Consider the following 13,483-nt stretch of genomic DNA (forward strand, 5'->3'; position numbering starts at 1 on the left):
AAACAAAAGCACATTTTAATTCCTTGGACAAGCTGCCACTCCTTCAGGGCAATCACAGAGACAGTCACATTCACACCTACAGGCAATTTAGATTGATTTTGTTTTACTTTATTGGTGATAATCAATTATCGTCACACAACCTATGGAAATAAAGCAAATGACCCAGGGGAAATCCACACAGGGGGAACATGCAAACTAATCCGCTCGTCCAGTATTTGAACCCACGATCTTCTTGCTGGGAGGTAAAACATTATATCTGCATGTTTAATGCATTTATTATGCATTTAATATTCCTGTTTTATTTAAACTATAGTTAATAAAACAAATACCTTTTATACACTTGATTTTTTTTAAATCCTTTTTTCGGGTTGTTCCACCCGAGCCACCCCCACTAAAAAATTAAATAAATAAAAAATACAACTGTTATTGTAAAAATCCCCACCGGAAGTTGAGCGTCCCTCTCCTCTTGCGGCTTGACGTCGCTCCGCCGCACCCACCCACCGGAGGCTGGAGGCTGGAGGCTGCCGTGAGGCTGCTGGAGCATCACTGGGGCAGAAAGAGGCACAGAGGCACACCTTGCAATGCCGGCCGTGTGAGCAGACATGGGCTGCGGGAGAGGGGGGATCGTTTATCCATATTTGAGTTAGCTGACTCGGGCTCTTTATCTGTTCTTTTTCTTTCACTCACCACTGTCCGTGCAGCGCCATGGCCAAGCAGTACGATGTGCTCTTCCGACTCCTGCTTCTTGGAGATTCCGGGGTCGGAAAAACATGTTTGTTATGCAGATTCACGGACAACGAATTTCACCCGTCTCACATCTCCACCATCGGTAAGACTCTGCACCGACATTGCGTGTTTTTGTTTTTTATTTGTCTTTTCATTTTTTTTACACCACTTTGTCGGAATTTACTCTCCCATCTATGGAAAGATTCCTTCATGTGTTTTCTTGATTGCATTTGCATATATTGCCATGTCTTTGTGCACATTGTATTACATTTTTTCCAATGTCAATTGCAATTGTTTGATGATAATGTGATTTAAGAGGTGGTGGTAAGCTTTAACAGTGCAGAGAAGGACCCCATGTGGAACAAAGAGACTGAAAACTGTAAAAACCAGTGTGATTGCATTGGCTGGTAGAAGCCCTGAGAGGGAAAGCGCCTTCACTTAGTTTACCAACTCTCTGCCTAGGTTGTATGAGCCTATTCCCATGCAAAAATATTTTCAAAGAGGATGTGGGGTGTATTACATGAGGCAACCCATGATAGTAGCCAAACTGGGTCAGGAAATCCCCAGGTACCAACGTCCCCAATGGGTTGCTGGTGAAAGTGATGACCTATTATTAATCTGATTCATTGCTTTCCCCCCTAATGGCAAGTTTACATTTACAGAATAACCTTTAAACATGTTTTGGATCGTGAAACCCAAACCCAGAGGGAAAACCCATGCACAGATGGTGTCGTGTGAGAAAGTTAGGATTGGGAAGTAGTTTGTTGCACTCATCAGATGTCCCGTATGTTGTTTTTGTGACACCGCTGACCTTCCTCATTAGATCCAGGTGGAGAACAAACCAGTCGCTGGATTGTCTTCTACTAAATGTGTAAAATGTTCACCTCCTACTGGGAGGCCCTGAGGTCAGCCCAGGACCTGCTGGAGAGGCGACATCTCTCATTTTGTCTGAGGGGGAGAGAAGATGGACGGACAGACAGACGGACTGCAAGAAATCATTTCTACTGGCCCGAGTTCCGCAGAATATCTCCCTCATAGTCAGGTTTCAGAGGTTAGACCATGACAGGCACATAATGTGCTTATGCTTTGAGGTGAAGGAAATAAGGATGTACCACTGAGCTGTATGGGCTTATTTATTTATTTATTTATAACCACATACTGCAGCTCAGTCTCTTTTCTGTTCTTGTGTAGAAGCTGGACAGTCTTCTTCTGTGTATGTGTATGAAGTTAATAGACAGATTTTCTCTCAATCAGCTCCAATTTTGTGAGGCATTAGGTTTTTTTTTGTTTTTTTTGACATTGTTTACAGCAATTTGCTTCGATATGAAGAAGGTGAGGTGCAGACGTTTGCTGTGGTGGGCAGGAGAAAGATAAGCCTCGAGCTTGTTCATGCTGGCTGTGATGGATAGATGACTTTTCAGTGAAAACATTGGCAACGTTTCGTCAACACAATGAATCATGAAACTGGCATTTAGCTTCAATATTACAGAAGGTGATTGTATTACAAATACAATGTAAAGGGCAAGAAAGAACTGCACTGGCATCACTATTTATTTAGTGGATTCTTGTTTTATTCAGCCACGTGGATGCTTTTGTTGTAAATGCTTCCTGTAAATGCCCCAATGTATTTTGAAAGTCTTCCACATGTGACACTAAACTTTATATACGATATATGTATATATATATACTGACGCGCTTGCGAAACTTGCAGTGTGCTATTTTAAGTCAGAGACCTATAGATCTCGACAGGAAACATCCACCCTGTAGAGTGATGCTTATGCCATACTTTATGGCCCTTTTTGTCTCTGACAGGGAAAAAAAATCAGCCGGTGTATGCTGGGAAATAAATGAACGTAGTGATCTTTTTTGGTGCTTTTGTGCCTCATGTTCGCGATCACAGCTGGATGTGCTAAGAATCGGGCTCTTGTGTGGTGCCAGCAGTTGGAGTGCAGATATTCATAGAAGGCAGACTAGTGGTGGGCAGCAGGTGGTGTTTACAAGCTGAAAGGGGAAGCCTTTCACGAGTCCATAATAACTAAAACTCCTGTCCCCTGATTAACAAGGTCCACAAAAGCCAAATAAAGGAAGGCGAAGACTCCAGAGTGACTACCATCAGTGCTCCACTGCGGAGGATCAATGAATAATTTCCCTTCACAGTCAAGGGGATATAAAGTCTCTCCCATGTCCCCCTCAGGTGTTGCTCCATTATTTATCAGGTCTCTTTGCGGCCCCTTCCACTCATTTTTTGCTCCTAATTATCCCAAAAGATCCTTCATTCTAGTCCCCATAAAGATGGTAGGATAAACAGCGCAGTACTAAAAACCCCACAGACACTAACGGCTCCATCGCACTTTGAGACTTTGCAAAAATCTGCTTACTATCGTCTCTCATGGGTATTTGCTTTATTTATTTGCTGTTCCACTCATCTCAACTCTTGGGAGGAGACTTTTTTTCTCCGGATTTCTTTGCTTTGATTTCCTTCCAATTTGCCTGAAAAGGGTTGGTGAGGACAGTCATTGATATATAAATCCAAAATTCTCTCTCTCTCTCTCTCTCGGCTCAGATGTTGATTTAAAGGGCTTCAGTTCAACTCAATTTATACACTGCCAATTGCATTTTCCCTTCTTTTATAAAGAAAAGAAACCCAACAACATGAGCAAACAAATTTGAAAAAGTCCCTTGTGCAAAACTACAGAACCAGAGTGGAGGCAGCTTTTCTGTACTACTGTACTGGTTGTAGGAGAGAAAATGGTGAGAGGGAGAGCGACAGAGGGGAGAGAGGGCACAAACTACAGAAGACACATGATGTTAGTTAAATTTTATAGTAACATATGAATGCATGGAGAGTGAGAAACAGAGACACGTGCAATAAACCAGATTTTTCCTGCAGCCCAAACCGATTGCCATTAAATTAGAAGATGATCCATAGTGACCCGAGGCAGTCATAGAGTTTTAAGCATCCAGGATGTGATTGGGTCTCTTCAGCAAGATATAGCAGGTCATGTCTTCCAGACCAAACCAGGATGGTGATCCAAACTATGACGGTTTAGGATTAAAAGGTGTTGCTGTGTTACACTGAGCATCTTGTCTATGTCTGCGGCTGGTCAAGCGAATGGAAGTCTTTAATAGCCGCACTAAAAGCAAAAAAAAAAGACAAAAGCTCTCAAAATGCATGGCCGTAACCAGCGTCCGGAACAAAAGGTAATAAAAATAAAAACAAGAAAGTGAAGAAAGCCAACAGGAGAGAACTCTGCAACCTTCACAAGCAGAAAAAGGCATTTTTGCCCTCAATCCCAACAAATAAAACTCGTCTGCAGCTGCAAAAATAAAAATATTAAACTTTCCAAAAGAATCGTTTGAACTTGTATATATGATTCTTCTATATTTGTAGTTTTTGTTGGAATTTATTTCTTTTTGCTCTCTACTTTTTAAACATCACTTTTAAACTTTTGCTTTTTTTTGTAATTTCTTCACATGCATCAATCCTCCCATCTTTGTTGACGGCGCCATGGTGTTCGGATTATGCGTGTGTGAAATTACAAAAAGACATTTTATATGCTTCACTTATTTATCACCTTGCTCTCAGCAGTTCCATCACATTATTGTGACATATTGCACATTTTGCAAACTCAAATTTTCTTCTATTTTTTTTTTGTTTAATTATGCAGCTGCGCACAATGTTTGTATGTGCTGGGTTTTCCTATGAATAAATATCAGTCATGAACTAACTGATATTTGCCTGCCGTGGCCTTTTTGGGGTAGATTAGCAACTGTAATTGTCTTTGTTTGGATTTATGCTCACTGTGGCCTATAAATGTCTTTTTTTGGGGCATTATTAGATCAATTGGAAACCCGTTTTTGCACTCTGAAAGAAATACTCTAACTGAAAGTGTTTGTGTGATTTGAGTCTTGAATGGGATCCAAGATGGTAATAAATGCCTCACTTGGCTGGAGGTTCAACAAGGCAAATGACTTAATGCCGTGGTTGCAGGCTCACCGCAATTCAAGACATCTCAAACAATATAAGTCAATAAGTCGAAAGTAAATGGAGCAGCTGGAGTTTTGATCTTACCCGAATGACGAACGTTCGGTGAGGCATCCCATTTTTTTTCACAGGTCACAGTGTTCTGGGCTCCAGAGCCCGCGATCCTTTTGGCAAAGTGCAGCTGTAGGGATGATTTAGTCACGGCGTTCAGTCACACTGGCTGGATTTAATCTCCCCTCACTGATACCTCGGCGGCCTCGTCGTCGGGCTCGTCGGTGCTCCCGGCTGTCAGAACTCCCATGAAATATTGTGCCCCGCCCGGCTCTATATCATCACTTAATAAGCAGCCGTCCTCGTGGTGGCGATCCCGGCGTTGTTACGGTCAAGACCTGCCCGGCCACTCGCCTTGCAGCTGCTTGACAAGCTCATTAGTCCAGAGGGTCAGGCATGAATCACACCACTACAGATGGTTTTCCTGTTGTCGAGAGGTTTATCAAGCCACCTCGTGTTGTGGCTTTCTACAGACAATGAGGGTCTGATGTGAGACTATAGACTACAGTTTCTACCAAGAGACTTCTAGTTGTATTTTTCTTCTACGAGTTGAATCTTAAAAAACAAAAGAAATCTTTTTACACAGAGGTTGGGGTGCACAAGATGAAGGTTGGGTGCTTCTGATATAATGTGTCTTTGCTCAGTGTGCCACGTCTCTAATGTGTGAATACATACAATAGCACAAAGTATACAGACTTATTTAATAACTTTGACCAAATATCTGACCATAGAAAAAAAAAAAAGTATGGGTAGAAACGGGATGAAACACACTTATTTTGTTTCCCCACATGACATTAAAACCAGCCTGACACCTTCCACATTTGATCTATTCATGTGGAAATGACAAATTGGACAATCAATGCAATGATGAGCAGCAAAGTTCAAAATCAGTGCTCCTCCTGGGATATTCATTCTTCACATTGTGACAGAGTTGCAGATATTTCAGTTTCCGGAGTACCAGAGACAGCTCAAGTCCCACAGTGGAGCTGCTCCTGTCAGATTAGTTCCAGCCCCCAAAAGTTCAGTCAGATTGCTTCTTTTTGAATTCAGGTGCTGGAGTTTTTTCAGCTTTTCTTCCCCCTGCCTTCCGTTGAGTTGAAATGTTGATTTGTACATTTTCTCGCTTCTTCTGTTGTGCCATGACATGACAAAATTAAAATCATCGTGAAAAATTAGTCCTCCATGGTCATTTAAAATGGGGCACAAAATCAACAATTGATCAGTACAGCCGTCAGAGAAATAGTTCATGTTGCGGTTTGTTCAGCAGATACTCCCACAGTGAGATCACAAAAACTCTGCACACATGGAAGTTTGCTTTGGGGCCTGTGATTAATTCTTTTATAGACTTGCTGCAAGTTGAAAATGTGTAACTGTAATTGAGTTGTGAGCTTATCAACAACATGAAGCTGATCAGAGAAAAAAAAAAAAATGGCCTTCTGCCACCAATACGTAACTTCCAGTGAGTGTCCCTGACATTTGTTATTTTTCTGTCTGTGGGCCAGTGATGAGTTTAGACGCTGCTGGTTTCAGTGATCTTGGGTCTCCTCATTGTGAGGCGAGAGAACTGACCACACCACCATCCATTCATCAACCCATCTTCTACATCGCCGCTGGCGATGGCTGACAGCAGGATATACTCTGGACAGGTTGCTTCTCTTTCACAGGGCAGAGCGGTGACAGCCTGTTACACACACACACACACACACATGCACACACACACACACACACACAACTGTGGGCAATTGAAGCCAGTTAGCTTCAAATGTATGTTATTATTTTTTGGTAACTGTGAGAGAAAACAGAAGAACTTTGAAAACCACAAACAAAACATGCTAGGAACGAAAACTTAACTCTACTCCGAACATCCACCAGCGCTTATTTGAACCAGAAAGGACGATAATGCTGCAACTCCGTCTCACTTATCAGCCTCAATATTTACACGTGACAAAGTATGCCGTTCGTCCCGAAGGCATTACAGCTGTGTCGTTTGTCGCGTCGGCATTGCAACGCTTAAACGTTCGGTGCAGATCGATGGCGTGTGGCAACTTTATGTTAGTAAATAAAAAGGTTGGCCTCCTCATCCTTCTGTGCCCTAAAGACAACAACCGGTGACAGTTGTTGTCTGTCCTCCGCGGGTAACACTAGTCACGGATGGCAGATCCCCCCCCCCCCCTCCCGTGAATTAGTGTCGGTGTCAGAGCGTCCGTCAATGCATTAGGGAGCCTGTCGCCATGACCCACAGCACACTGACGCGTATCACCGCCTCATCCATCTTGCGTAGTCAGACATAGTCATCCAGGTAATTAGTGGAGTCAATTTTGGGTGTGTACCTATTAGTCTTTACATGGCACTCACACTGCTGATTGTGACAGCACGCCATGTTGAATTAACTGCTGTCTCTCACACTGTGCACGTCGCTCCTGTCCCCATTGTCGCAGCTATCTCCAAAGGGACCAGGCAGAAGCGGCGGAATAGCTTCTTTTCAAGCTCGGCTTTCAAGGTTTAGGATCGCACATTCGCGGCTACAAAAGCTGCAGTGGAAGGTGAAAAACCGGGTAAATGTGCATTCAGCTTGAATATGTCGAATTGAAGGATGCGATTCACTTTAACTACGTCTCTCTCACAGAGATGATGCTTAATTCTAGGGAGTGGTGCCTTTATAGAAAGTGCAGTAATACTAAAATGAGATCGTAATCAACAACAGTCTGACATTTATTTCTTTACATAGCTGTCTTTTCAGACTCATCCTGGATACGAGCATCACACTTTTGCCTGAATTTGCCTTTATTTGGTTTATTTTACATCTTTATGAGCTAAAGAGAGATTTATTTTTCTCTCAATCCATTGCATCATTGGTAATAAATTGTTTGCATTGGAGCTTAATAGTGCAACCAAGCCTTATTTTACTGTTATGGAACAACAGAGAGCAGTCAGATTGCAACTGTTTAACAGCTGGGAGCAGCAGATAGCGTCGGCTGACACTTTGTTTAATTTCATTTTTCTGCTGATTTTCATTTATTACGACTTGCCTGTGCAGCCTTCTCGATTTTCCACATTCGGTCCAGCCTGTAGCTGTTGAGTCAGTTGTAACGCGGAGGAATCCATTAGTCTGTAACTGTATTCTATATTTTAATCTTTCCTGTTTGCATGAATGAATTTCAGCTCTAGTTTAATACGGTTCTACTTCAATGGGACAATAATGTAGGACGACAGCCTTTTTCAATAACTGCCCCCCCCCCCTCTCTTTATTTTCTTCTGTCTCAAGCCTCAGGCAGAGAAAGCTACTGATTGTTATGCTGACCTTTCACTTACTCTTGGTCTGAATACTCTCCAGCGCAGGCGAAGGCTGGATTACAACTTAAATGAGGCCTCATACTGTCGTGATGGAGCGACTCAGTCTCTGTGGAGTCTTGGCTCGACTCCAGCTTCTTCAGACCAAACATACAGCGTGAGAATCACCCCGGCCAGCGACAACACATCTGTCAGCTGTTTCCTCACGTCAGACTCCTGGAGTATCAACCCCGCAGAAATCCAGCTATTAGAAGCGCAGACGGTGGGCAGATATTCCAGTAATGTGAATCGATTGGACTCGGTGGGTTTTTCTCTTGGTGAGCTACAGGCTGCGGCACGGGGGTCCTGAATATCAGGTTCATGGTAATGAACTGCTAATTGATTTCCAGAGGATTAGCCCAGTCTAAAGAACACTGTGCTCTTTATTGATTTAGATGCGTTAGTCTTGGAGGATGATTGGATAAAGTGAACAGGAAACGATCAAGCCGAGACTAATTGTAATCATTTTATGATTTTATATTAGAGCACAGTGTCTTTTTGTTTTTTTGTTTTTTTTTCATCAAACATGTGGATTTATGCTCACTGCATTCCTTATACTGGTGCCATCCTGCAGGTGCATTGTTTCCTCAGTTGTGTTTCCATAGCAAGCACTTAAACATTCCTCCGATCCCATCTTGACGAGAATAAATTCCTGAATCAGTAGTTGGATTCAGTTTTTGTTATATAAATGCAAAGAAGCAGAGACCCACAATCCCCTCAGTGTGTATATATATATATATATATATATATATATATGTATGTGTGTGTTGGTCTGCAGAAGTGGACACAACGCTGATAGAAATGAAATTGGCTCTGCTCATGATTTTCAATGAACAACATGACACCCAGTCATCTGAAATAGACCAGAGATCAGTGAAGCGTGGCTTCATCCCTCCCCATCACAGCTCCCCTGTCTTTCTTCTCATTTGCTCCTGGGTGGTATTATGCAGTGCTCAGCTACCATCTCCCCCCCCCCCCCCCCCCCCCCCACAATCGATGAGGAGAAGAGAGTTAAACAAGGCCTCGGCTCACTGGATCATTAGCTCGATCTTCTAACACGCTGATTATAGAAGGACAATGTGGCTCTCATTGCTTTAATGCTTTCTATGATGTTACAAAGCTCAAGCAGATACTGGTGAAACCTCTGTCTTTAACACGCGCGCGCTGGGTTAATTGATTTCAGTCAGTGGAAAGAGTCACTGTGAACGCAGAGGCATTCGACTGCCCTCCGTGGACGTAAGGATGCATTTCTTAACCACATCTTCTCTCTTACAGGGGTTGACTTCAAAATGAAGACGCTACTAATAGATGGGGTCAAAGTGCGAATACAGATATGGTAAGCTCATACAATGCAACGTATTGTTGATTCCTGTTTTTATCTTCCACTTCCCCTGTAACTGTGAGTTTGTACAATTTGACGATATTCAAGGCTGCAATCACTAAGGTCATGCTGCCTTTATCTCTTTTTCTAAATCCAAGACTGAAAAACGTGCACAATATAACAGTTCTGCATGAGGTGGGTGGGGTGAATGGTCAGTGTATAACGCACAGAGAATGAAGGCTGCACTCAGAATCTTATCGAGAGAACATACGTTCTCTGGTGATGGGTAGGGATGGATCTATTTACTCAAGAACTTTTCTGCATTAAAGTCTTCCTCAAAATATAGGAAATATCCTTGACTTCAGCTTGACTCCTTGCAACCGTAGCCCATCTTCTATACCTGCTTGAAGTAGGTAAAGAAGATTAATGTACGAGAAAAAAAATGGCTTCTGTCAATGTAAAGCAATTGTACTCCATATTTCAGAGATGATTGATTGGTGGTGGTGGTGGGGATGTGGTGAATAGACATTGCTGACTTCATAGCATCAGGTTCTGCTTTAGCTTAAGGCCCAAACTGTAACATAAGGATGTTAGGCTAAATTACAGTGTTTTGTTATCAAGTTAAGGGCGCACTCAAGTTCCATCCATCCATCCGTCTTCTATCACACTTAATCCACTCAGGGTCTCGGGCAAGGGGGGGTGCAGTCACTTTGAGCTGACTCGGGTGGTTACACCCTGCCCTGGTCACTGTTCCGTCTCGGAGCGAACACAGAACCAAACAGTCACATTCAAACCGATTCACATTTAAGATAGAAGGAAATCAAAGTAACTTTGTAGGGAGATATTTCATAGTCCCATAAACACATTTTGTGTGTGCGTGCGTGTGTGTGTGTGCATGTTCGTGTGTGTGTTTGCAGGGACACTGCTGGCCAGGAAAGGTACCAGACCATCACCAAGCAGTACTACAGACGAGCACAGGTAGCCGACCTCCAGTAACCTTCACTGACTCGTTTTGTGATTTTCCACCAATTAATGCAAGATTATTACCAACGAGAAGCCTGACTAATTTAAATCTAATTTAGTTCAGAAATTGAATTTGACACAGCTGCAAGAATAACTCGGGGCTAAACCACGGCTCTGTCGCGGGCTGAATCACTTCAAATCAAGGGTCTGCAACCTGTTTTTGCGATTTTCCACCAAATACAATTTTGTCATCAGAGATATTATCTGAAATTAATAAGAAAAAAAGATAACTAACAAAAGATGGTTTAATATAGTATAAAAACTGATGATGCATTCATAATCTTTCATAGCTACAGTTTTAGATTTATTTTTTTTTATTTTTTTTCTTTTGTAGCCAATTTGATAAAATTTCCTCTCAAATTTGCTTCTTGATTATTTGATATTTAGATTCATTGTGTGTTACCTAATGGTTTGAAAAGTTTTAGTGACACCGGAATTTTTTTTTTTTTTACATTTTTGAAGTGTCATGTCAAGTTCCACGTTAGCTGTTTCCTCGCATTTTTATTTTTTTATTTTTTTATCTATTTTATAAATTTTTAGTAGTTTTGACTGTTTTTCCTTCTTTCGCTGTTTTGAAAAAACAAAACAAAAGTGATATGCACCAAAAATAAAAAAAATGTAAGCAAAAATATTCATATACACAGAATTTTCTGAAAGTTTCTGGGAGCCACTACAGAAGGGCTGATGAGCCACATGTTGCTCCAAAGCTACAAGTTGCAGATGCCTCTTTTAGATGGCTTTACATGGCGTCCAGGCCATCCAGTATATAATGTAGCCCAATAACTCACTGCAGACTATCAAAGCTCTTAAATTGGCTGAAGTTGAATTCTACTTTAACCACAAGCTCGTAACAAAATGGGGAAAGTTGTTCTTGTATTTTGAAGACCATTTCATATTCAGACCATGGCACAGGTTGCAAAAGATATTACTGGCAACTATTCAAGTGGCAAACTTCTGTTTCTAAGAATCGCATTACTTTTTCCTTTACTGTCAATGTTTGTCGTCTCAGTAAATCATTAACAGGGACTTTCTCGGGGGCTCTAACGGTAATTAGACTCGTATAATTCTTGTTTTTGATCCTGTTTTTCTGCCCATCCTTCTTCAGGGAATCTTCCTGGTGTATGATATCACCAGCGAGCGATCTTTCCAGCACATTATGAAGTGGGCCAGTGATGTGGACGAGGTGAGTCACTCAGATTGAGGATTTAAGAAGCAGATAAATCAGACATACTGGAAAACAGATTATTATTTTTTTTCCCTTCCCACTGTGACTGTGCACAGGGCCCTGGTTGAAAGAGAACAGATGCCCGGCATGATGCAATTTAAAAATAATTAAAAAAACAAAACAGATGCTCTGACTTGTCAGACAAGCTATATTTCTAATCTTTCATATTTTTTTCTTTTCAAAAATCTTCCATCATATCTTAAACTCTGCACTTGTAAATATTAGAAGATATTTCCCCTCTTACGGTCCCTTATGTTTATCAGCTTTGAGTCTTCATAAAGCTTCTTCATCTGCCCTGCTTCCTACTGTCATTTCCCAGAGGATTTATGTCTATTAATTGACTCATAATGGGCCTGATCTCCTTTATAGCTCTGTTGAAATATACTCTTTATTGATCTCGGCACGCTTCCCACTTTCTTTTAATCTAAGTCTCATTTCCTGAACACTGTCCCTCCTGTGACATCTCCCCCTCCCTCCGCTGACATTTGAATCCCCCTTCTCTCCCATCTTATCTCTTTCATTTTGTTTTCTGTTCCTGCTCCTTATCGGTAAATATCGCCGTCATATCCTCGTGACACACTGCAGTACGCTCCGGAAAAGGTCCGGAAGATTCTCGTAGGGAACAAATCGGACGAGGTGGACAAGAGGCAGGTGGCCACTGAGCAAGGTATCAAGGTGGGTCAGTCACAGCCACTCCCCTGTATCGACTGCTTTGCACGTGAATATTTAACTGCTTTGCTATATATTCACTGGGAAATGCACATTTCACAATGTTGGAGTCTAGATTAGTAAAGGTTGTGTCGTTCGCTAAGACAGCGATTCCCAACCTCAAGAGTATAGTATAGTATAGTATAGTATAGTATAGTATAGTATAAAATAAAACAACCTTTTTTTTTCATTATCCAACTTATGCATGATTATAACAGCTGCCCCTGATGAGCCAATGAATAAATATTAAAAAATAGTATACTGTAAAAAAAAAAAACAATATATATATATATATGCCAATGTTGACCTAAATAAAAAAACTATCATGAATATATGAATATGTACAGCATGTACAGTTGAAAGGAGATCAATTATTACACTGGTGGACAGGTGCTACAATATATTACTTCCAAGGTGATGTTCACTGAAAACTTATTTACTACGCATTCGGCGGGAGAAACACTGAATCTAATTTATGTCAGATGTGTTTTGTGGTCCTAAAATAAGCTGTTGTGGACCCTGATGCACCATTTGATTTAAAAGGACAGCAATAACAAGTACCGTCGACTGGTTTCCCCTCCTTGTGCTTTATAGTGTCCCGTAAAAGCTGCAATTTCAACACATCAATGCATCCGACAGCCAGAGAACAATCAAAGCATACTGCAGAGGAAGTCGATTATTTGTGCTCTTCATTCAGAATAGAAAGCTTTTTAGTGTTATTGAAACACTGCTGTTTTTACTGTTTGATGTCCTCCAGCTGGCCAAAGCTTATGGGATGGACTTCTTTGAGACAAGTGCCTTTACCAACCACAACATAACAGAGGTGAGATAACGTGCGGTCATGGTGCGGTTATATGTGCAGGTCGCAACGGGATCACAATGTACTTGGTTATTAAAATGAAATGTCTTGATCTGGAGTCCCACTTCCCAATTGTGACTGTGTGTTTCGCAGACTTTTACACGACTGGCTGAACAAGTGCTGGCAGCCAATAAAAAGGACCTTGATCTGCTCCGGATGTCCATGAACGACGAGCTCGATCTCGCCGCTCTGGAGGAAGAGGAGGGACTTTGTGACGGCGTGGCAAGCGACCAGAGCAAAGGCTGTTGGTGTTAA

The 13,483-nt window shown here is 41.7% G+C and overlaps 1 protein-coding gene across 1 annotated transcript; it reads left to right on the plus strand.

Annotated features, from left to right (window-relative positions):
- Positions 1–702: 702 nt before the first annotated feature.
- On the plus strand, positions 703–13,483 carry rab15 (RAB15, member RAS oncogene family; the record flags this gene model as incomplete). Its single annotated transcript, XM_080513896.1, has 7 exons — positions 703–829; positions 9,368–9,428; positions 10,331–10,391; positions 11,542–11,619; positions 12,247–12,336; positions 13,127–13,192; positions 13,322–13,483. The coding sequence occupies exons 1-7, from the start codon at positions 706–708 to the stop codon at positions 13,481–13,483; spliced, it is 642 nt and encodes a 213-aa protein (XP_080370022.1). The 5' UTR covers positions 703–705.

This window comes from Blennius ocellaris (genome assembly GCF_963422515.1).
Source record: "Blennius ocellaris genome assembly, chromosome: 18".
NCBI lineage: Eukaryota > Metazoa > Chordata > Actinopteri > Blenniiformes > Blenniidae > Blennius > Blennius ocellaris.